Source organism: Manis pentadactyla, chromosome 6 (assembly GCF_030020395.1).
Source record: "Manis pentadactyla isolate mManPen7 chromosome 6, mManPen7.hap1, whole genome shotgun sequence".
Lineage (NCBI taxonomy): Eukaryota > Metazoa > Chordata > Mammalia > Pholidota > Manidae > Manis > Manis pentadactyla.
The window spans coordinates 134314087-134339126 of record NC_080024.1 but is presented as its reverse complement, the minus strand read 5'-3'; the positions used below and the strand labels follow the sequence as shown (position 1 = coordinate 134339126).

The window sequence follows — 25040 nt, the reverse complement described above, 5'->3', positions numbered from 1 at the left end:
CCCAGATTTCGCACCCCCTCCCCATCCCACTCCTCTCCTCCCCACCCCACCCCACCCTGGCTTGGAGCCTCAGGAGGGGCTGGCTCATCCAGCCCCTTGTGGAGACTCCTGCACCCCTGCCCATGGGTATATACAATTTTAGAACCACGGGGAGAGACCTTTTCTGTCTTTCTGGAGTAATTTTGCCTGCTTGGTGCAGGCTTTCTGCAGTGTGTACACCACGAAGGAATGAATCACTAACGTGGGATTTCAGGCAGGGGGGCACCTGTTGGAGGAGAAACTTCAGTCTGAACTATCTTCCTGGGGTTTAGCAAATCCCAGCCCCATTCTTGGCCTTCATGGACTAATGGACCTTGGGATTTGCCTTTGGGGTGCTTTAAGGTTCGTGGCCTGCCCCTGGAGGAGTGCCAGAGGCCTCTCACCATCTCATTTCTTTGTGCTGATTTTCCATGGTGGACTGGGCAGCTGATCCCCAGGGAAGGACTTCTCCAGACCTTTCCTCATTTCTAAGAAGAGCCAGCCTAGGTACCAAGGAGTTAATAATGGCTTCCCCCAGGTGAAGGACAGTTCCAGAGGAAAGAGGGCTGACAGCGGCCTAAGACCCCCAGCTGGCACTTTTCAAAAAAAGGGTGTGGTGTGTGGCTTTAAGGAACAGCCTGGGAGAGGGTGCTCTGGCCACGCCTCTCTGTGATTGGTGGTTGGCCCACCCCAAATGTTGGATTTCTGGTTGACATTTCTGAGTCAGTCTTAGAAGGGAGGCGAAGCAAAGGAGCACCTGGATGATCTGTGTGCTTGCTGTGGGCGCTGAGTGGCAGTGGGTGCCCCCACCCCAGGCCTCAGGACTCCACCGCGGTAAAGCCCAGCTGGGCCACCCGGTGGAGGGAGCCAAAGTTCTGGGCTTCCCTCCTGCACTTCCCTTTTTTTTATTTGCCACTTGAATGCTTGCAATGTTCCATTTGGTTAAGTTACACTCACGACCCTTTAAGGAGAAAACATGTAATTCTAGCAATTTTATTGGGCTCAGGTTTCAGGCAAATGGAAATAAAATTGCCTCTAAAAATAAAAGATATGCAGAATTGAATAAAACAATAATAATAAAAAGCGCCCCTGATTTGAGATAAGTGGTAAGGCATTTTGGGAACTATTAGAGAAAATAAATAAATAAACCGAGACCCAGGAGCAAAGCGGGGAGAATTCTCCACCACCACCCTTGCTTTCATTTCTGCTTTTACCTTTACGAAAGTGCTTGATTTGCTTGTTTTAAGGTGAGGTATAAAGCGCAATTGCTGAAATTGGTCGTTGCCCCGCGCTTAACAGTACAGGTGGACGAAAGGGGCTGCCTGCCAAATACTTCTGGTTGCAGGGAGGGGTGGGAGTGCTCTCCCAAAACCACTCCTGGAATGGCTTAACTCGCCCAGCACGAATCAATGACAACCTCCCGCCCGCTGCGGCAGGCTCCCCTGAGCAGCGCTGCCGCGTGGATTCCCAGCCCGGGACCCTGGAGGCGCTCAGGACACGGCGCGGGCACGAGAGCGGCGTCCCCGGGGCGGCCAGGTGGGTCTGCGGCGGCCTGGCCGGAGCGGGCAGTGATCGGGGCTCCGGGAAGCGAGGCGGCCGGGCAGTGGAGAGGGGGTGGGGAGGAAGCCCTGCCCGGCGTCGGGGAGAGCCTGCGGGGCCGGCTGCGTCCCCACCCCGGGCACTGCAGGCTTTCGTGCTTCGCGCAGCGAGGACCCTCTGGCCCGGGGCGGCGGCTCCGACTGGCGCTCGCCGGGAGTGAGTGGCGGCGTCTGCAAGAAATTTCAAACCCGCGCTTGGGCTGCAGCCGAGCGTGCCGGGGAAACCCGGCCCGGAGCCCCTGAGCTCGTGGAGAGGCGCGCGCCGCTGCCACTCAGCGAAATGCAGGGAAGAATTGGAACTCTGCATGAAGCGACTCTCCTCGGTTTCTCATTGCCCTCGGCCGGCGGCTTTTAGGGACCGGGGAGAGGGGACGGCGAAGAGTGTGAAGGGCACCCTGGAAGGTAGTGGCGGATATAGGTTGTTAGTTTAAATTCCGTCCCTGGAAAAATTTGGTCCTTCCCAGTGTCAGAAGCAAAACGTGGGGGGAGGGAGGCGACAAAAGCCTTGGCAACTCCTGGCAGAAGTCAAGGTCCGGACGGGAAGAGAAATTAAAGGGGGGATTGACAGAAGTCGCTCGGCAAGGCGGAGGGACACCCGCGGCGGTCCCGGGCTTGAGCCGCGGCCTGAGCTGGGTGGGTGGGAGACCTTACCCTGCGCTCCAGCCCTGGAGGGGATAACAACTCCCTCCCAGGGGCCAAGGCCAAAGGGGGTCTCAGAGCTCCGGAGACGGCCTGGTGGGGTGGGACAGCGACCAGATGCGTGTACCCCCACCCTCCCGGCCCCCTGCTGCGTCGCCCCCCGCCAGAGCACCTAGTTCTCTGCAGGTGGGCGCAGAGGCCGAGGGGGTGGCCTGGGAGGGACCCTCACCCGTGCCCGCGCTGATCCCCGAGTGGCGGTGCAGGTTCAGCCCGCCGGTGGTGAGGGCTCCGGGGGCCTCCGGTTCGATTGTCCCAGTTTCTGGCTTCTGGTGTCCTGGCTGTGGGTGGGCAGGGGATAGCTGCCCTCTTTCTTTTAACCCCTGGTACTGGGCTTTGCACAGGAGGAAGCCCCATTCTTGAGATTCATTGGCAGACTGGTAGCTTACCCGGTCCAGTCCTCCTAAACACAGAATTTTGGAATTGTAAAGGAAGTGCTTTGAACAATCAGGCAGTTTTCACCAGGTTCAATAGAAGATTTTGTGAAAGGGGAGTGGTAGGAAGGGCGAAGGCCTTGCAAGTTCAAGTTTCAGCTCCACTCCTTCACCCAGTTAAGTCCTGGGGATTAGAAGGGGTCAGGAACCTCCTCTGGATAGAGATCCAGGAAAGGAACATAGCCTAGTTGCTACCCACTCCCCTTGTGGTTCAACCTGAACTGAGAGAGAAAAGAAACCTACCGTCCCCAGAAGGACTTGCTTCAGCCTGGGCTCTCTCTCCAGGCTGGGTGTTAGTACTCATTTCTGAGCTCTCCCAAATTACCGCACTAAAGACACACAAGGGCAGCCACCACTGTCCTCATCAGCCCCAGTTCATAGGTGAGGTGCTGAAGCCCAGGAGTCCAGGTGAGTCCAGAGCCCTTGACCCAGAACCACTGGACACCAAGGCCACACAGTCCCTGAGGCCACCTGCTTGGGTTCCAGAATTTCATGAAATTGGTAGATTTGGATCCCACCTTCTGAGCCCTGCCAGGTGAGGCAGAGCAGGACTCAGGCCTGAACCACCACCCAGAGGCATCCAGCATAGACAGATGAGGTGTGCACAGAATAAGCAAAACCTAGGTAGCAAGTAGGATGTCCATGACAAGACTGCTGGGAGAGCCAAGGAAGGCTACAGACAGGAAATGGAATTGGGGCAGGACCTTGAAGGAGGAAGGCCAAAATAGCAAAGGCCTGGAGGTCGCAGAACTTTAGGCATATCCTGCGGAGCCAGTGCTGGGAGATAATCCAAAGAGAGGAAAGATACGGGACGTACAGAGATATCTACCGTGTGCCAGGCACGGTGCTTGGCAGAGTGTCTCCTCTAACTTACACAACCTGTCAGGTATGAATCACTAGCCCCCCTTTGAGGATGAAGAAACTGAGTCTCAAAAGAGTTAAATATGCTGCCCAGCTTCTTAGCGACAGAGCCAGGAGTCGAAGCTGCCCATTATACTACATATATCTTTCAGAATCTTACGTTTGATTAGGGAGACAGGAATAACCCTGGTATAATTATAGTACAACACACAATAGTGTGTGTCACACACAATATTAGCCTTTTGAACTTCAGTTTCTTTCCATTCAGTCAATCAATAATTTGTTCAATAAATACAATAACAATGATTGTATTTTCTAATGTGTGATTCCAGACACTCTGCTAAAGTGCAGGGCATTCATCAGTAAGTGAAGTCTGACCTGGTCCTTGGCCATGGGGAATAGTAACAGTAATGGTCTATCCTTCAACGGGTACTGAGTGGATGAAATGAGGCAGTATGTGGAAAGTGCTACAGAAGCACAGCCCTGTGGAAGGAGAAGCAGCAGGAGGCCTGGATGAGAAGAAGGGGTGGGAAGCTGGACTCATTCTGACTCATCCCAGACTCAAGGGGGCACTGTGGAGTGCACACAGTGCCCAGGTAGCTGTTTGAGTCAGTGCTGTTCAGATTATTGGTTTATGATTGCGGGTTTCACGATGAACCTTTGGTTTTGGCACATCCCAGCTAGAGATGACAAGAGCCCCATGCAGCCTCCGAGAGGTCTGGCCCCTCTCTGGAAGCAGGGCCAACCAGACTGAGAACTGCCCCAGACATCACCCTTCTGATGCATCACGTTGTCACCCAGTGGCCGGGATAGCATTTTGCATACTTGCAGGGTTGGAGCTGCAGCTCCAAGCCCACATCCTGCTGCTGGGGAAGCTTGTCTGTGCTCACAGGACTTGGTAGCAAAGCCAGGACTAGAACCTAGGTCTGGTGGCCATCCATAGTTCTCAGAGCAGCTCACACCAGCCTGCTGGGGCATTTCAGGGCTCAACTGCTCTGTGGCTTATATCTCCACTTATAATACCATTTCCCCATGCTCCTGTCCATCTCCGTTTTAGCTGACCTGGCAAGTCTGTCCTAATAAAATAGTGTTAGATAGATCTTTGAGACAGAGCAGCCATAAATATTCTGGGACATTTGGTCTATTAACATTCCTTTCATCTTGAATAGTATAATAGGTATAAGATACCTACCTCTAAAATTAACTATCACTTTTGTGAGGAAGGTGAACTGATAAATCTTGCCTTGAAGGTAAAACCATCTGAGTGATGCTCTGGGCCTTCCTTCTTCAGAAATGGTACCAACTCTTCTGGGGAGGACACTTTTTCCTTCTTCCTCTTTTTTTTTTTTTTTTTTAAATATCTCTTGGGTTTGAGGTCACAAGATCATATTACATTCTGTTTTGATGCTATGGTGCCAGAATAAAGGCAATCTCCTTCTAATATGGAGATGATCAGCCTGCTATCTCCCAACTGGCTAGCCTGTGTTTGCAGCAATTGCACAGGGCTATCATTGCGTGGGGATGTTTGTTTGCTCAGCCCTTGCTCAGCCATGCAGCACTGCAGGTTGGGCCAGGGAGAGAGCTATTCAGTTTCTTTTCCTTTGGCTGGGAACTGTGGAGATGAATAGAGGGAGGAGAATCTGGGGTTGAGAGATTGTTGCCAAGAGCAATTTGGAGTCTCCTTCGTATTAGTCAGAGATTGTTTTTCCCTTCTGAAGCTGCCTGTCTCATGGTAACTTCTACGAAGGACTTTTTTTTTTCCATCTGTGTGTGTTTGTGTGTGTGTGTGTACACACACACACATGCACTTGTTAGGCTTTGTTTTGATTTTGAACTTACTGGACTTCTTGTGACTTTGCGGGAAGAAAAAGTAGCTTAGGGAAAGGGGTGATGAAATGGGCCCTTTATAGAATACATTCTGCATGTCATTGCTTAATAAATTTGAATACTGTTAGACCCTGAGGTACCACTGATGGAGAGAGATGAGTAATTTCTTTGAAGGGAGAGTTTATCTTCAGTGGATGACTTTCAAAATTGCAGCGTAATTTAACTTTCCCTCTGTATATCTCGAATCGTGTTTAGGAAAAGAGGTATATATGCTCTCTTCTGCTCTGCTCCCATTTGTTCCATTTGGGAGGCTCCCTCCATCAGGGCCTTGTTTGGAAGGGAACCAGCGTGCAGGGGCCCCCTTCCCTCTCCTCCTCACTCCTGCACCCCTCCCCTCGTGCACTAGGCCAGCCCATGAGAAGGGATCTTCCTCTGTGGGTTAAGAGCTCTTCCCCAGTGGCGGCCCCTGGCTTGCGTCTGAAGCCTGCCCATCCCATGGCAGGAACCTGGGCAGGGTGTTCTTCAGCAGTCAAGGAGTGAGCCCATCCTCTGAACAAAAGGAGTGGAGTGGCACCAGGTCTTTGAACTGGAAAAATCACCAAATACACAATTAGAGTACATGACCTGTGTTGGCTTTTCCAAATTAGATACAAACCGGAAGCAAAGGTACATATGACCCTCCCCAGTGATATCATAGAACTGAACTTGATCTTCAGGAAAAACCTGCCTTGCCTACACACACATATATTTGTACACATACACCCAGAGCTCTTGCTTTTTTGGCTATGTATTCTAGCTGACAATTCTGTTGTTTCTGGAGATAACAGGTTAGTGCATTGGTCTTTGTGAAGCTACTGGGAAAGGCCGCTAGAGGGGTGACAGTGACCCCAGTTCCTGTTGACGCTTGCCTTCCATAAGCCCCAGGGAAGTCTAGCAGAAGATGCCTTTATTAAGCAGAACCCAAATAATAGGAACTTTTATAAAGTTTTCTTTTTTTTTTAAATAATGGCTTTATTCAGATGTAATTCATATGCCACATAATATACCCATTTAAAGTGTACAATTCAGTGGTTTTTAGTATATTTATTTACAAAGTTGTGCAAACATCACCACAATCAACTTTAGAATATTTTCATTACACCAAAAACAGCCTCATACCCATAAACAGCCATTCCATACTTCCCCCAAACTTCCCAGTCCTAGCTGGCCAAGAATCTACTTTCTGTCCCTATATGGGGTTACTTATTCTGGACGCTGCATATCAGTAGAATTCCATCATATGTGGCCTTTTTGACTGGCTTCTTTCATTTAGCATAATGTTTTCAGGATTTGTCCACTTTGTAGCATGTACCAGTACTTCATTCCTTTTTATTTCTAAATAGCATTCCTTGTATGATACACCACATGTTATTTACACATTCATCTGCTGGTGGGTGTTTGGGTTGCTTCCGTGTTTGGCTGTTGTAAATAATGCTGCTATGAACATCCGTGTGCAAGTTTGTGTGTGGGTGTGGGTTAGCATTTCTCTTGGCTATATACCTAGATGTGGAATTGCTGGGTCACACAGTAACTCTGTGTTTTATCTTTTGGAAAACTGCTAGACTGTTTTTCACAGTGGCTGCACAGTTTTACATTCCCACTAGCAGTGTATGAAGCTGCCAACTTCTTACATCTTTGCCAACACTTGTTGATAATATCTGCCTTTTTATCTTACCTATCCTATTTTCTAAAGGTTTATATCCTCAAGAAAGCAACACCCAGGAAATATTCTGGAATCAGCTCAGTTTTTGCTTCCCATACCTATAGTGAGAGCCATTTTGACTTTCTGATCATTCTGCATAGCCTCTGCATGTCCCAGATCACTCAGTGGGTTTTCCCTATTGTTTCTGTAGGACAGTACAGGGTTCCATGGGGTGACACAGGGCTCATTCTGCTTTCCTGAGGAGGACTCAAATGCTCCAGAGAGCTGGCAAGGGGAACCCACTTCCTTAGCCCCACTCTACCCAGCTGCAAATGCCCATAGAAATCCAGGCCCTGGGGAGGGAAGATACTGACCTAAAGGGAAATGAATCTGACAGTAAGTGGGCAAGTTGTTCAATGTTTGGGGCTGTGAGTGAAGACTTGACTAACATCCTGACCTTTTAACTCTATTACATGACCTCTTGGACACTACAAAGAAAGCTGTTGGGGAGTCCTGACATCCAAACCAGGAGTCAGCTGGGCAATGCCAGGCTACCTTATCCCTTTCTTGTTGGTGTCTTGAGCTGCTGGCAAGATCATTGACTCATCCAAGATCGTTTGGTGTTGCCGGGTCCTCCATTTCACACTAGTGTTTCAGCTCCATGATGAAATAATTTTATCCCATTTTTATATCTGTGGGACTGACTAGGGTAACACCCTTAACAAAGATAAATTTGAGTGGTACAAGGGAACTCATCTAGCTTGAAAGACCGCCAAAGATTAAGGACATTTACCCTTTCACCAGAACATGCTGAAGGCCTGGTCAGTGGCCATTCTGCGGCATCGTGTTCAAACTAAGCAAACTTCAGTACCAGAAATTAGTTCCGATAGCTTTTTGGGGGTCATTGTCCTAGGCTTTGGCCTTTATGATCCCAAGAGCAACTTGAATCAGTCTCTGCTATAATTTAATCTTCACCTTCAAACTGGTGCTTAATCCAACCGCTCCTAAACCAACTACAAGTCTTAATCACCTATGAAACCTTTTAAAAACTTACAGGTACCTGGGCCCTACCCAAGAAGTAGAATCCCACAGGAGACTGGGGGCCTGAAGGTGGTTGTGATGAAGTCTGAGAACACAGGTTGATCTCTCTGGGCCTCAGTTTCCTTACTTGAAATGAGGAGCTGGAGTAGACTGGTATTCTCCAGAAGGATTCACCATGCGGATTCAAGCAGAACAGCTCTGTGTGGGTCTGTTTTTGCACAGTGTTATTTGTGAAGGCTTCTGCCACTGAAAAAAAATATTCAGGGAGCCTTTGAGTAGATGATCTCTGAAGTTCAGCTATAACAGTTCTGAGTGTCACATCCTCAGTGGACTGTTGTCCCACCTGCTTGGAGGAGGATTTAGCAGGAGCCACACAAAGGGCAGTTACACGCTCTTTAAGGGCAGGGCCCATGCTGCCCTGGCTGGCTCAGTGCACAGCTGTGATGTGGCACAATTTGACTTGTACCCCTTTCTCCTCCCGAACTGCTCAGTGACATCCCTACCCACTTCGCTTGAAGCACCCAGAGCTTTCCTCCCCTTCTACCACTATTTCCAATAGTAGCCCAGAGTGCCATTCATTCATTCACTCATTCATCCCTCCCTCCAACCAACATTTCCCAGGTACCTCCTATAGATGACAAATTGACTAACAGTCTATTTCTTTCCTCAAGTAATATGCCAGCACATTTTAACCAGAAAGGCAGCCTGAGGCTAATCCCCAGGGGTGCAATTTCAGAGCTCCTTGATTTGGATGAAGGAGGGTTTGTTTGGGAGAGGCCTGAATTCCTGACAGGTAGGTAGGGCAAGCCCACCTCCAACCCTGTCTGCACACTCTGCCCCCTCCCCTCCCCCATTGGGGCTCTGCCCTCAGCAGGCTGCTCAGAAAATGCCTCTGTCATCTCTGCTGGGCCAGAGACGCACCCTCCTCCTCAACTCCCAGCTGCTAGGGAGCAGGCAGGCAGAGAAGGCAAAAGGAGGGCAGGTTTATTTGGAGATCTGAGCTCCTTGCTGCAGCCCTGACTCCCACCCTGTAGCTCTGACTGGACAATTCACAGGACAGCTGTGCTCTAAGGCTGAAATAATCACTGTTTATTAAAGCTGTTGGAGGGAGCGGGAGCAGGGCAGAGGCGGGAAGGAAGGGTCGCATTTCTGCCTTCGAACAACAGAGGGGCCAGGTGAGGCCCAGAGCCCTCTCCCTCCCCCCCTGGTGAATGCACACTGGTGACATGAGAGCTGCTGCTTTGGGGTGTTTAGAGAGACTTTTTTTTCTAATGGAGGAAGAACCTTGAAGGTTCATTTGAATAGGGATTAATGTCTCTGTGGCCTGGACCTGCAGAGAAGGAGAAATTCTAGAAGGGTAGAAGTTGCAATAAAAGGAAGCAGGTTGGATCTGCACCTCCCACTGACTGGGGAGGCCTCCTCTGTTGGAAGTGAACAAGTTTAGGGGAGATTTCTGAGCATTGTTGTGTTTCCCGTTGGACTGTGTGTTGTGTATGTGTTCCCTCAGTGAAGTCTCCACTCGAGGACAACCAAAGTTTTGGGCTTCTAACCAGGTGACAGGGACACCGGAAGTTATAAAGTCACCCTGAGTGTGTCCTCAGCCCCTAGTTTCTCATCACTTCCTGTTGGCAGTTTTTGTGTCAGGCAGTGATACAGGAGTTCCCAAGAACCTTTTTCCCTGGCACTTTGGTACTTTCACGCCTCAGGTTCCTCCAGCCCCCTGGGGCCTGCCTGCCCAGGAATCATTCTGGACGGTTTGCCCCCTAAAAATCATCCCCCTAAGCTCTTAGCACCCCTTCAAACTCTCTCTTGTCCTCTCTCTCTGATGATCCAACCTAGCTGGGAGGAGGAAGCCGGTTCTTTAAGGTGTGAAAGACACTGGCCACCAGTTGTCCCCTCCATTGAAGTGTCTGTTTTTGAAAAAGGAGGCTTACCAGCACATGTTTCTAATGCTGGGATTTCAGGCGTAAGAGTAAAGTGGAGTAAATTAACTCTGGGCAGAGCATGGGGGCAGTTTGTGCGTGAAGGGGGTGCCCTAGAATGACTGCATTTAAGCCACCTCATTCCCTGCTTGGGAGGCCTGGGCACAGGGGCGGCAGGGCAGCTGGGGGGAGCAAGCTGAGAGGAGGGCAAATGGCCAGAATGAGGGCATCCTGGGGAGGAGGTCAGTTGGGGTGCATTGCAGGGGGAGCCAGGGGCTTCCTGAAGGATGAGCTAGACTAGACAGAGCAGGAGGCTGACGTCTGAGCCGTTGAGAACGATCGACCTCTCTGTAGGCCAGAGGGTTTCTTCAGGGTAATGCTGGGTGTGACTGACCCCTGGAAGGGTGGGGACAGATGGTGAGAACTTAAAGTTAAAGGGGGGAAGATGGAACTTAAAGGGGACTCCAGAGGATGCAGGTAATGCTGGGTGTGACTGATCCCTGGAAGGGTGGGACAGATGGTGTGAACTTAAAGTTAAAGGGGGAAGATGGAACTTAAAGGGGACTCCAGAGGATGCAGGCCTTGGGGCGGTGGGCCCCTCAGCTGGGCAGGTGACCCCTGCTGGCCCTCCTGTACACCCAGCTGTGGGGTCTCAGCTCCACTGCCCCCCTTCTGTTTCTCTCGTTGGGGGCTCCCTGCCGAGGGGCAGGCCCTCCACCGTCCCTGCCCTCCCTTCTCTCCCTCTTCCTGCAGTGCACCCTCTGAGTGAACCTGGCCTCCAGCTCTGGGAAGACTTTCCAACAACATGATAGTGAACCCTTTGCACACCCAGGCAGAGGAGCCGGGCTGAGCATCGGCCAAGCCCGAGCTCCTGCTGGGATGAAAGGCCAGGCCAAGTGAGCCTCGCTGGAGCTGGGGTGTGCTTAGGGGAGCCAGGAGAGGATGGGTGGGGCCCTGGGAGCAGAAGCGCTGGCCCCCAGGGCTTCCCCCAAGCCAGTGGGGCTGCCATAGGTAGGGCCTCATCAGCAGTGAGGACAGAGGCAGCCCTACTGTGTGCCAGGCCTTGTGCCAGCCACAGAAAGGATACAGATGGCAACTCTCTGGCCCCTGCCCTCCAAATGTTGTCAATTTACCAGTCAAGACCAGAACCTGAAAATGAAGTGAGACTGATAGACCCCAGTGTTATACTTAGCAGAGCTGTCTGAAAAAAAAATGGTGCCGTTCAGAGGCAGAGCAGGGCTGAGGGGCAGAGGCCTCGGGGGAGGCTTCACAGAGGCACTCTGAGCAGGGACCAAAGGCAAAGCAGCATGACGCAACCTCATAACACCCAGGCTCTGGGCTCTGAGCCCTGCTCTGAGGATGACAGAGGGGGCAGCACGGTGGGCTGTCTTCAAGTCCCAGGTGTCACGGGGTAGATTAAAAATTCAGTTATTCTGGTATATTTAATAAGAAACTCTTAGACCTGTCTATAACAAAATCCTGGCCTGATTTTAGACTAAGTTGACTTACCAGTGATAGTGAAGAATTAACAAATACCGTTGGCCCTTGAACTGCACAGGTCCACACAGATGCAGATTTTTTCGATAAATATCTTGGAAGGTTCTTTGGAAGTTTGTGACAATTTTGAAAAAAACATTTTCTTTTCCCTAGCTTGCTTTATTTTAGAATACAATATATAATACATATATAAAATATGTGTTAATCAGCTGTTTATGCTATTGGTAAGGCAAGGTCAAGAGTAGGCTGTCATCTACATCAAGCTAAGAAGCTTCTGTACAGCAAAGGACACCATCAGCAGAACAAAAAGGCATCCTACAGTATGGGGGAATATATTGTAAATGACATATCCGACAAGGGGTTAACATCCAAAATATATAAAGAACTCACATGCCTCAACACCCAGAAAGCAAATAACCCGATTAAAAAATGGGTGGAGGATATGAATAGACAATTCTCCAAAGAAGAAATTCAGATGCCCAACAGGCACATGAAAAGATGCTCCACATTGCTAATCATCAGAGAAATGCAAATTAAAACCACAATGAGATATCACCTCACACCAGTTAGGATGGCCAACATAGAAAAGACTAGAAACAACAAATACTGGGGAGGATGCAGAGAAAAGGGGAACCCTCCTACACTGCTGGTGGGAATGTAAACTAATTCAACCACTGTGGAAAGCGATATGGAGGTTCCTCAAGAAACTAAAAATAGAAATACCATTTGACCCAGGAATTGCACCCCTAGGAATTTACCCAAAGAAAACAAGATCCCTGATTCAAAAAGACATGTGCACCCCTCTGTTTATTGCAGCCCTCTGTTTACAATAGCCAAGATAGGGAAGCAACCTAAGTGTCCATCAGTAGATGAATGGATAAAGAAGAGGTGGTACATATACACAATGGAATACTATTCAGCCATAAGAAAGAAACAAATCCTACCATTTGCAACAACATGGATGGAATTGGAGGATATTATGCTTGGTAAAATAAGCTAGGCAGAGAAAGACAAGTGCCAAATGATTTCACTCATTTCTGGAGTATAACAACGATGCAAAACTGAAGGAACAAAACAGCAGCAGACTCAGAGACTCCAAGAGGGGACTAGCGGTTACCACAGGGGGTGTGGGAGGGTGGGAGGGGAGGGAGGGAGAAGGGGATTGAGGGGTATTACATTTAGTACGCATGGTGTGGGGGATCACAGGGAGAACAGTGTAACACAGAGAAGGCACATAGTGGATCTGTGGCATCTTACTACACTGATGGACGGTGACTGCATTGGGGTATGGGTGGGGACTTGGTAATATGGGTAAATGTAGTAACCACATTGTTTTTTTCATGTGAAACCTTCATAAGAGTGTATATCAGTTATACCTTAATAAAAAAAAGAGTAGCCTAAGTAGTTAAGTTTGGGGGTATCAAAAGTTACATATGGTCCATGCCCCTAACCCCTGTGTTGTTCAGGACCAACTATAATGGGTTTTTTCAAAGTAATTAGTATTAGGAATCAAATCAGAGCAGGTAGGGAGGGGTAAATCAGTGTGAGAGGTAATAAAATAGAAATATTAGTATTTAAATGATATCATTTAAATGATAGCCTTTGAAGAAACCAAGTATTTTAAAAATGATAAATCACCAAAGAACGGCTTCAACCAAGTTTGCAAAGCTTCCCAGAGCGCACCGTGCCGTGGCCAGCGTGGGCACACCCTGGCTGCTCTGCTCTCGGCAGGGCCCTTCTGGGATCCCTTGCCCAAAGCACTAGGAAAGGCGTTCTCCATGTCCTGCATTCTCAGAAGGCCCTGCTGTCTGCCACAGTGCAGCCCCACCACACCAGAGGGACACTTGTTAGATGATGTCTCTCAGGGTTGCCCACAGGCCAGTACTCTCTCTAAATGGCCTAGTCCAGTGGGGCCACCAAATGAGGAGCCGAGCAGACAATGTCAGGGTGTCAGAAAGGCTTCCTGCTCCTTCCCCAAAGATGACAGAGCTAGAATATGGGGCTGCTGAACCCCGAAACAACACTCTTGCCATGGTGCTTGACCGTCTCTTTTTTTTTTTTTTTTTGTAGATAATTATTTTTTATTGAAGGGTAGTTGACACACAGTATTACATTAGTTTCAGGTGTACAACACAGTGATTCAACATTTATATACATGATAATTCTAGGTACCAGCTATCACCATACCAAGTTGTTACAATATTTTGACTATATTCCTTATGCTATACATTACATCCCAGTTACTTATTTATTTTACAATTGGAAGTGTGTACTTTTTTTTTTTTTTTTTTTTGGTGAGGGCATCTCTCATATTTATTGATCAAATGGTTGTTAACGATAATATTCTGTATAGGGGGGTCAATGCTCAATGCACAATCATTAATCCACCCCAAGCCTAATTTGCGTCAGTCTCCAATCTTCTGAAGCATAACGAACAAGTTCTTACATGGAGAACAAATTCTTACATAGTGAATAAGTTACATGGTGAACAGTGCAAGGGCAGTCATCACAGAAACTTTTGGTTTTGATCATGCATTATGAACTATAAACAGTCAGTTCAAATATGAATACTCATTTGATTATTATACTTGATTTATATGTGGATACCACATTTCTCTCTTTATTATTATTATTTTTAATAAAATGCTGAAGTGGTAGGTAGATACAAGATAAAGGTAGAAAACATAGTTTAGTGCTGTAAGAGAGCAAATGTAGATGATCAGGTGTGTGCCTGTAGACTATGTGTTAATACAAGCTAGACAAGGGCAATAAAACATCCACGTATGCAGAAGATTTCTCTCAGAACAGGGGGGGTGAGGTTCTAAGCCTCACCTCTGTTGATCCCCAATTTCTCACCTGATGGCCCCCCTGCAACTGTGCCTGTCTTAGGTTGTTCCTCCCTTGAGGAATCTTACCCGTCTCTGGCTAACCAGTCATCTTCCGGGGCCATACAGGGAAATGTTAAGTTGGTAAGTGAGAGAGAAGCCTTATTGTTTGAAAAGGTTAGCTTTTTACTTCTTTGCATATTAATACCCTGTGGCTTCTATGCCCAGCATTTGTCTTGAGGTATCTTTACCACTTGGAAGAATTATGATACTCGGTAAATTTGATATGAGGCATGAATTCTATTTAAGGGTTGTAATTAGGAAGGAAGAAGAAAAGCTATAGAAGTGGCAGGCGGAAGAAAACATGGGAAGATTGATTATTTCTTTGACATATCTTCTTCTAGAGTAACATAAGCATGTATAGGTTTTAAGCTACTACTTAAATTGCGCACACACATTAACATAATAGGAGTATAGTTACCTAACCAAAGCATACCTGTAATTACCATCCATCTCCAGTGAAACCAAGAAAACCAGTTAGGCACCTTAGGCATTTGTGAAAACTTATCTATGATATGGTGGATATTGTCCAACTGAACTTGAACAGTCTGAGAGAAATCAGACAAACTAGAACAACCCATTCCTGGGGACTGTTCACATCCCATATGTTCTTTTAACAGTAAATAGTCTGTAGTTGTAAGATTTTGGAGCGCTACAATTTGCACTTCTCCTAATTCTTGGTTGAGTTCCAACAGTATAGATCCAGTCAAATTTGTTGTTTTACTGTATGCACAGGTCAGCTTAGATATCTCCTTCTTCATTCCCATGGCAAGTCCAGGAACTGGTGGGATGAGTGCATCTACAGCTGTAGCAGTGCGTGGATCTTTGTTGGGGTTTTTTGATGATCATCTTCTGGCATGAGTCTTCCAGAGAGTGCTGATGTTGGAAGTTCTTTTTCATGTCGTATCTTAGTTCATTTTTGGGGTAGCCAAATTAGGCTTTGATCCTCTGTATAAACGCAAACAGGCCCTTTGCCTACACTTTTATATGCCCTTTATACCCTTGTGTAGAACTCATTGGAGGTCACCACACAGGAACTGCCTTTTTTTTTTTTTTGGTATCATTAATCTACACTTACATGATGAATATTATGTTTACTAGGCTCTCCCCTATACTAGGTCCCCCCTATAAACCCCTTTACAGTCACTGTCCATCAGCATAGCAAAATGTTATAGAATCACTACTTGCCTTCTCTGTGTTGTACAGCCCACCCCTTTCTCCTACCCCCCATGTATGCTAATCTTAATACCCCCCTTCTACTTACCCCCCTTATCCCTCCCTACCCACCCATCCTCCCCAGTCCCTTTCCCTTTGGTACCTGTTAGTCCATTCTTGAGTTCTGTGATTCTGCTGCTGTTTTGTTCCTTCAGTTTTTCCTTTGTACTTATATTCCACAGATGAGTGAAATCATTTGGTATTTCTCTTTCTCCACTTGGCTTGTTTCACTGAGCATAATACCCTCCAGCTCCATCCATGTTGCTGCAAATGGTAGGATTTGCCCTTTTCTTATGGCTGAGTAGTATTCCATTATGTATATATACCACATCTTCTTTATCCATTCATCTATCGATGGACATTTAGGTTTCTTCCAATTCTTGACTATTGTAAATAGTGCTGCGATAAACATAGGGGTGCACTGATCTTTCTCAAAATTGATTGCTACATTCTTAGGGTAAATTCCTAGGAGTGCAGTTCCTGGGTCAAATGGTAAGTCTGTTTTGAGCATTTTGATGTACCTCCATACTGCTTTCCACAATTGTTGAACTAATTTACATTCCCACCAGCAGTGTAGGAGGGTTCCCCTTTCTCCACAGCCTCGCCAACATTTGTTGTTGTTTGTCTTTTGGATGGCAGCCATCCTTACTGGTGTGAGGTGATACCTCATTGTAGTTTTAATTTGCATTTCTCTGATAATTAGCGATGTGGAGCATCTTTTCATGTGTCTGTTGGCCATCTGCATTTCTGTTTTGGAGAACTGTCTGTTCAGTTCCTCTACCCATTTTTCAATTGGGTTATTCGTTTTTTGTTTGTTGAGGCGGGTGAGCTCTTTATATATTCTGGATGTCAAGCCTTTATCGGATCTGTCATTTTCAAATATATTCTCCCATACTGTAGGGTTCCTTTTTGTTCTATTGATGGTGTCTTTTGCTGTACAGAAGCTTTTCAGCTTAATATAGTCCCACTTGTTCATTTTTGCTGTTGTTTTCCTTGCCCGGGGAGATATGTTCAAGAAGAGGTCACTCATGTTTATGTCTAAGAGGTTTTTGCCTATGTTTTCTTCCAAGAGTTTAATGGTTTCGTGACTTACATTCAGGTCTTTGATCCATTTTGAGTTTACTTTTGTATATGGGGTTAGACAATGGTCCAGTTTCATTCTCCTACATGTAGCTGTCCAGTTTTGCCAGCACCATCTGTTGAAGAGACTGTCATTTCGCCATAGTATGTCCATGGCTCCTTTATCAAATATTAATTGATCATATATGTCTGGATTAATGTCTGGATTCTCTAGTCTGTTCCATTGGTCTGTGGCTCTGTTCTTGTGCCAGTACCAAATTGTCTTGATTACTATGGCTTTATAGTAGAACTTGAAGTTGGGGAGTGAGATCCCCCCTACTTCATTCTTCTTTCTCAGGATTGCTTTGGCTATTTGGGGTCTTTGGTGTTTCCGTATGAATTTTTGAATTATTTGTTCCAGTTCATTGAAGAATGTTGCTGGTAGTTTCATAGGGATTGCATCAAATCTGTATATTGCTTTGGGCAGGATGGCCATTTTGACGATATTAATTCTTCCTAGCCACGAGCATGGGATGAGTTTCCATCTGTTAGTGTCCCCTTTAATTTCTCTTAAGAGTGACTTGTAGTTTTCAGAGTATAAGTCTTTCACTTCTTTGGTTAGGTTTATTCCTAGGTATTTTATTTTTTTTGATGCAATTGTGAATGGAGTTTTTTTCCTGATTTCTCTTTCTGTTGGTTCATTGTTAGTGTATAGGAAAGCCACAGATTTCTGCATGTTGATTTTGTATCCTGCAACTTTGCTGTATTCCGATATCAGTTCTAGTAGTTTTGGGGTGGAGTCTTTAGGGTTTTTTATGTACAGTATCATGTCATCTGCAAATAGTGACAGTTTAACTTCTTCTTTACCAATCTGGATTCCTTGTATTTTTTTGTTTTGTCTGATTGCCGTGGCTAGGACCTCCAGTACTATGTTAAATAACAGTGGGGAGAGTGGGCATCCCTGTCTAGTTCCCGATCTCAGAGGAAATGCTTTCAGCTTCTCTCTGTTCAATATAATGTTGGCTGTGGGTTTATCATAGATGGCCTTTATTATGTGGAGGTACTTGCCCTCTATTCCCATTTTGCTGAGAGTTTTTATCATGAATGGATGTTGAACTTTGTCAAATGCTTTTTCAGCATCTATGGAGATGATCATGTGGTTGTTGTCTTTCTTTTTGTTGATGTGGTGGATGATGTTGATGGACTTTCGAATGTTGTACCATCCTTGCATCCCTGGGATGAATCCCACTTGGTCATGTTGTATGATCCTTTTGATGTATTTTTGAATTCGGTTTGCTAATATGTTGTTGAGTATTTTTGCATCTACGTTCATCAGGGATATTGGTCTGTAGTTTTCTTTTTTGGTGGTGTCTTTGCCTGGTTTTGGTATTAGGGTGATGTTAGCTTCATAGAATGAGTTTCGGAGTATCCCCTCCTCCTCTATTTTTTGGAAAACTTTAAGGAGCATGGGTATTATGTCTTCCCTGTATGTCTGATAAAATTCCGAGGTAAATCCATCTGGCCCGTGGGTTTTGTTCTTTGGTAGTTTTTTGATTACCGCTTCAATTTCGTTACTGGTCATTGGTCTGTTTAGATTTTCTGTTTCTTTCTGGGTCAGTCTTGGAAGGTTGTATTTTTCTAGGAAGTTGTCCATTTCTCCTAGGTTTCCTAGCTTGTTAGCATATAGGTTTTCATAGTATTCTCTAATAATTCTTTGTATTTCTGTGGGGTCCATCGTGATTTTTCCTTTCTCGTTTCTGATACTGTTGATTTGTGTTGACTCTCTTTTCCTCTTAATAAGTCTGGCTAGAGGCTTTTCTATTTTGTTTATTTTCTTGATGAATCAGCTCTTGGTTTCATTGATTTTTGCTATTGTTTTATTCTTATCAATTTTATTTATTTCTTCTCTGATCTTTATTATGTCCCTCCTTCTGCTGACCTTAGGCCTCATTTGTTCTTTTTTTTCCAATTTCGATAATTGTGACATTAGACCATTCATTTGGGATTGTGCTTCCTTTTTAAAATATGCTTGGATTGCTATATACTTTCCTCTTAAGACTGCTTTTGCTGCGTCCCACAGAAGTTGGGGCTTGGTGTTGTTGTTGTCATTTGTTTCCATATGTTGCTGGATCTCCATTTTGATTTGGTCATTGATCCATTGATTATTTAGGAGCGTGTTGTTAAGCCTCCATGTGTTTGTGAGCCTTTTTGCTTTCTTTGTGCAGTTTATTTCTAGTTTTATGCCTTTGTGGTCTGAAAAGTTGGTTGGTAGGATTTCAATCTTTTTGAATTTACTGAGGCTCTTTTTGTGGCCTAGTATGTGGTCTATTCTGGAGAATGTTCCATGTGCACTGGAGAAGAATGTGTATCCTGTTGCTTTTGGATATAGAGTTCTGTAGATGTCTATTAGGTCCATCTGCTCTGCTGTGTTGTTCAGTGCTTCCATGTCCTTACTTATTTTCTGCCCGGTGGATCTATCCTTTGGGGTGAGTGGTGTGTTGAAGTCTCCTAGAATGAATGCATTGCAGTCTATTTCCCCCTTTAGTTCTGTTAGTATTTGTTTCACATATGCTGGTGCTCCTGTGTTGGGTGCATATATATTTAGAATGATTATATCCTCTCGTTGGACTGAGCCCTTTATCATTATGTAGTGTCCTTTTTTATCTCTTGTTACTTTCTTTGTTTTGAAGTCTATTTTGTCTGATATTAGTACTGCAACCCCTGCTTTCTTCTCACTGTTGTTTGCCTGAAATATGTTTTTCCATCCCTTGACTTTTAGTCTGTACATGTCTTTGGGTTTGAGGTGAGTTTCTTGTAAGCAGCATATGGATAGGTCTTGCTTTTTTATCCATTCTGTTACTCTGTGTGTTTTGATTGGTGCATTCAGTCCATTAACATTTAGGGTGACTATTGAAAGATATGTACTTATTGCCATTGCAGGCTTTAAATTCGTGGTTACCAAAGGTTCAAGGTTAGCCTCTTTAGTATCTTATTGCCTAACTTAGCTCACTTATTGAGCTGTTATATACACTGTCTGGAGATTCTTTTCTTCTCTCCCTTCTTATTCCTCCTCCTCAATTCTTCATATGTTGGGTGTTTTGTGCTGTGCCCTTTCTAGGAGTGCTCCCATCTAGAGCAGTCCCTGTAACATGTCCTGTAGAGGTGGTTTGTGGGAAGCAAATTCCCTCAGCTTTTGTTTGTCTGGGAATTGTTTAATCCCTCCATCATATTTGAATGATAGTTGTGCTGGATACAGTATCCTTGGTTCAAGGCCCTTCTGTTTCATTGTATTAAATATATCATGCCATTCTCTTCTGGCCTGTAGGGTTTCTGTTGAGAAGTCTGACGTTAGCCTGATGGGTTTTCCTTTATAGGTGACCTTTTTCTCTCTAGCTGCCTTTAAAACTCTTTCCTTCTCCTTGATCTTTGCCATTTTAATTATTATGTGTCTTGGTGTTGTCCTCCTTGGATCCTTTCTGTTGGGGGTTCTGTGTATTTCCGTGGTCTGTTCGATTACTTCCTCCCCCAGTGTGGGGAAGTTTTCAGCAATTATTTCTTCTAAGATACTTTCCATCTCTTTTCCTCTCTCTTCTTCTTCTGGAACCCCTATAATACGGATATTGCTCCTTTTGGCTTGGTCACACAGTTCTCTTAATATTGTTTCATTCCTGTAGATCCTTTTATCTCTCTCTATGTCAGCTTCTATGCGTTCCTGTTCTCTGGTTTCAATTCCATCAATGGCCTCTTGCATCCTATCCATTCTGCTTATAAACCCTTCCAGATTTTGTTTCATTTCTGTAATCTCCTTTCTGGCATCTGTGATCTCCCTCCGGACTTCATCCCATACCTCTTGCGTATTTCTCTGCATCTCTGTCAGCATGTTTATGATTTTTATTTTGAACTCTTTGTCAGGAAGACTGGTTAGTTCTGTCTCCCTCTGTGGTGTTGTCTCTGTGATCTTTGTCTGCCTGTAGCTTTGCCTTTTCATGGTGATAGGAATAGTCTGCAGAGCTGGGACGAGTGATGGCTGGAAGGACTTCCCTTCTTGTTGGTTTGTGGCCCTCCTCTCCTGGGAGAACAGCGACCTCTAGTGGCTTGTGCTGGGCAGCTGCGCGCAGACAGGGCTTCTGCTTCCTGCCCGGCTGCTATGGAGTTAATCTCCGCTGTTGCTGTGGGCGTGGCCTGGCTCGGGCAGGGGCTCCAAAGTGGTGGAGTCGCGTTGGAGCAGGAGCTGCTGGGAGGCTATTTATCTCCGTGAGGAGCCTCCGTGCTCCGTGCAGCCCAGGGAATTAGGGTGCCCAGAGATCCCCAGATTCCCTACCTCTGGATTAAGTGTCCCTCCCTGCCCCTTTAAGACTTCCAAAAAGCACCTGCCAAAACAAAACAACGACCACAAAAAAAAAAAAAATTTTTTTAATTTAAAAATTTTAAATTTTTTCTTTATTCTAATTATTTCTTTATTTTCTATTCTAATTATTTCTTTATTTTCGTTTTTCTTTATTCTCCAGCGCCAGCCTCAGGCATCTGCTCACTGATCTTGCTGCCCTGTTTCCCTAGTATTAGGGTCCCTGTTCCTTTAAGACTTCCAAAAAGCGTTCGCCAAAACAAAACAGCGAAAAAAAAAAATGGCCGCTCGCTTTTCTTATGTCCTCCGGCACCAGGCCTCCGGTACCCTCTCACCGTTCTCGCTGCCCTATTTCCCTAGGGCCCTGCGAATGCACTGTGTCTGCACTCTGGTCCGGATGGCTGGGGCTGGGTGTTCAGCAATTCTGGGCTCCGTCTCCCTCCCGCTCTGCCTATTCTTCTCCCGCCGGGAGCTGGGGGGATGGGCGCTCGGGTCCCACCGGGCAGGGGCTTGTATCTTACCCCCTTTGCGAGGCGCTGGGTTCTCGCAGGTGTGGATGTGGTCTGGATGTTGTCCTGTGTCCTCTGGTCTTTATTCTTGGAAGAGTTGTCTTTGTTATATTTTCATAGATATATGTGGTTTTGGGAGGAGATTTCTGCTGCTCTACTCACACCACCATCTTGGCTCCACCCGCTTGACCGTCTCTTACAGCCATTGAATCGCTGCAGCCAGTACTGTCGGTTATTCTTCCCCAGCCTGCTGTGAGCTGAGGACCAGGATGGAATAATCCTGAAACAAGCTGCTTTGAGCGGTGTTTTTCCAGGCACAGAGGGCTGTCGGTGCCCATGAGCAAGTGGGCTCCCCAGCAAGGCAGCCAGCGGCTCAAGGGGGAAAAATGGGTGTCTGGAAGGCAGCCAAGAGCAGAGACAGCTTTCAGGGCTTGAACCTTATTCCTAGGGAAATTTTCTAGTCCAGGAGCCTATTTAGGAGCAAGAGCCTTTCCAGAGCTTCCACGGCAGGAGACACTTAATGGGGGAGAGTGCCTTAAACCTGAGTCCCAGTCTCAGCTCATCCACCTTCACCCAGGTCCCTGGGGACTCCTTGGAACCCCTGAGTCTCAGGTTATTCATCTGTACAGTGGGAAAATTCCAGTTGCCTTCTGAGCTGAGGCAGTTCAAAAGAGATGAGCTGAATTAAAAAGATGAATTATGCACTGTATCTAGCACATAGTAGTCATAATTTTGAAAACAGTTTTCAACTCAGCTTCCATACAGTAAATCTGTGCCCCATAACCAACTACACCAAGAGCCTCTCTCCTCCCCAGCAGCTCCCAGGTTCTGCTCGTGACCATGGCATTTCTCCTGTGTCACTGTGGAAAACAGGGCTTAGATTGGCAGCTGCTGCCCCTGCCTTGACCTGGCTCCAGGTTTCCTCCTGGTGGTCCCTACGTTGACCATGGCTGTTCTTACTGGAGCAGAGGGAAAGGGAGAGAGCGCAACAAGGAGCGGCTTTCTCCCAACTAATGTTAGAACCCTTTCTGTCCATTCTCAAAAAGAGAGTCTTTTGCTTTTCTGTTTCCTCACTCACTCCTGCTCCTTGAGGAACTGTAGCCCCTCCAGAGCAGGCTCAGACAGCACGTGACAGTCCCCAAACTGAAGACGCCAAGCAGTGTCCCATGAGGACTCCCAGGTCTCTCAGCCAGTGAGGGCAAGCACCTGGCCTTAACCCCAGGGTCCTGGGACCAGCCAGCCACTGCCCTGAGTGCCCTGTGCCCCGAAGGCCCTGTGGTCCTCACACAGTTAGGACTCCCTGTAGCTGGTCCTGTTGGTCAGGACTGCAGGAGCGGGCATGCAGATTCCCCCTTAACCAGCGGGTTGTCTCTAATAATGATTAATCAGTAATAGGATAAACAATAATATAGTAGTATCTGAGAATGTTACTTAGCAACAAAATACCAGGGTTCTTCAAGGCAGCTGGTTGCATTTGGCTCCGGGGCCGATGATGCCAATCCTATCCTAGCATGTGCTGTTGGTTGTGGGTGAAGGTATATCCTACATTCACCTGGGGGACCCATTCCTGCCTTGTTCCATCCCAGGCTGGCCCAAGGGCCTCAGAGAGGCAGATAGACTGCAAGCTTTGTTGGGCTTTTCATCAACCCTGCAACGTTCAACATTACTAGGTAGAGGTCACCATGCCCCAAAGGAACATATGCCAATTAAAGGGGTCCAGTTTGGAGAATTGGGGAGATAGTACCCAGCCTGTGATCCCCAGGTCATGAGGTTAATGTGACAACTGGAATGATTCCTCACAGACAGCTTTGCCTTAATTGGCATTTTTCCTAGCTGGCTGAGCCCTGCAGGAAAGAAAGCGTCTCACTGTCCCCAGGCGACATCACCTCCTGTCCATCAGGGACCCCAGAGCTGAGCATCATGCATCAAATAGGAGAGAATCAACTCATCATATTCATAAACAAGATAGAAATAGATATGCATTTGTGGTTTACAAATTAATAAAAATTTTAATAATTCCTAAGGAGAACTGTATTTTTAAGCATGTATCTTGGATCTTGTATTTCTAAGTCTATTGTTCTTCCAGCCTGTAGAGTCTGAACCACAGAATTAACTCTGAATGGTATTGTATGAATTATATTTGATATTGTAGTCCCTATTTCTCAAAGACTGGGGGCTCTGGGCAGCCGACTAGGGGGCAGAGTTTAGTGTGAGGATGTCAGTTAGGAGTGGCCTGGGGATCAGGCTTGAGGAGGAGGCTGCAGGAGGCTGAGGGAGGGAGCAGGCGGGTCAGAGGAGAGGCTGATGATGTGGCCCCAGCAGCTCCAGCCAACCCTGCAGGGACTTTTGCAGCTGAAATGAGCCCTTCAGGTTTGTCCCAGGTTGGGCCAAATGCCCAGGCCTTTATGAGACCCTGATGCCTCAGGCAGTCATTGAAGGTGGGTGTCCCTGGACTGGCCTGACTTGGGTCAGGTGGCTCTGCAGCCTGGGCAGCCTGAAGGGGTGTCCTGAGCTGAAGGCTGACCGCTGACTGTGCTCCCAGCAGCCAGGGCCATCAATGATTCTTAAAGGGGGCCTGGGCTGCTCATCTCTGTGTTCTCCGCAGCCTCATTAGTTTATGAACTCCCTGTGGACAGGAAGTATATCCTATCCTTTCTCGCATCCCTCACAGCTCCTAGCACGGAGCCAAGCACATAATAGCTGATGATACAGCAGTCAGTGGCCCGTGCTGAGGTACAGTCATGGCAGCAGGCTTGCTGGAGGTCTCTGACCCTGGGGACCAATCAACCCAGGCCATAGCTGGCAGGAGGGAGAAGCTGCTGCTCAGGGTGTGAGCCCCTCTGGACAGAACCCCAGGGACAGGCTCCCCAGCCCAGGCAGCCACACCCTTCCTTCTGCAGGGAGTCAAGGTCTGGGAGGGAATGTTCCAACTTTCTTGGGGGTGGGGATAAGACCGTGTGAGTTGTAAGCTGCTCCATCTTGTCTGTTCACTCACTCATTCATTCATTCATTTGTTCATTTACTGAGCATCTCCAGTGAAGCTGGCACAGGGTCACAGGGGCACAGTGTGGGGGTAGTTTTTCTTCTTTGTGGGGTGGGCTCTGTGTTTAGCTGGATGAGAATCCTTGGCTGTGAGAACTCCCCACCCTGGAACCCCTGATCCATGGAAATCTTGGTCATGTTAATCTGGCCTCCAGTGCCCACAAGTCTGAAGTAGCTGGTTCTCTGCTGTCACTTGGAATGCCCCCTCCCTGGGCCCATCCTTGCACTTTACTGCCCATTTCAGACCTTTCCACAGGGTGCTTTAACACATTCAGCCAGCCTAATCCCTGTGCTCCCAGCCTTCACCAGCCCTGGCTGCTCTGGGCCCTCAGGAGATTGGCTGTAACCCCACAGCACGGTGGGTGTAATGGCATTGATCATTTACAGGCCCCTTATACAGAGACCTTGAA

At 46.9% G+C, this 25040-nt stretch overlaps 2 protein-coding genes across 6 annotated transcripts in view; one reads left to right on the top strand and one right to left on the bottom strand.

Moving 5' to 3' along the window:
- ZBTB7C (zinc finger and BTB domain containing 7C) overlaps positions 1-25040 on the top strand; it is a 336858-nt gene that overhangs the window by 229946 nt on the left and 81872 nt on the right. The window contains exon 1 of one of the 4 annotated variants that reach the window (XM_036918641.2): positions 1424-1554. The exons of the other annotated variants lie outside the window; for them this stretch is intronic. The gene's annotated coding sequence lies outside the window, so the exon portion shown is untranslated. Of the gene's footprint in view, positions 1-1423; positions 1555-25040 lie in introns of those variants that run through there. 4 annotated transcript variants of the gene reach the window in all.
- On the bottom strand, positions 281-10014 carry LOC118928965 (basic salivary proline-rich protein 1-like). 2 transcript variants are annotated; one of them, XR_005031424.2, is made up of 3 exons: positions 2990-10014; positions 2485-2715; positions 285-1964 (listed from the first exon to the last, which is right to left on the bottom strand). XR_005031424.2 is itself a non-coding variant. In XM_057504160.1 (2 exons), the coding sequence occupies exons 1-2, from the start codon at positions 2667-2669 to the stop codon at positions 1406-1408; spliced, it is 567 nt and encodes a 188-aa protein (XP_057360143.1). In that variant the 5' UTR covers positions 2670-2979; the 3' UTR covers positions 281-1405. The 2 variants fall into 2 exon arrangements, 1 of the variants encoding a protein (XP_057360143.1); XM_057504160.1 differs by lacking the exon at positions 2990-10014 and having other exon boundaries at positions 281-1787; positions 2485-2979.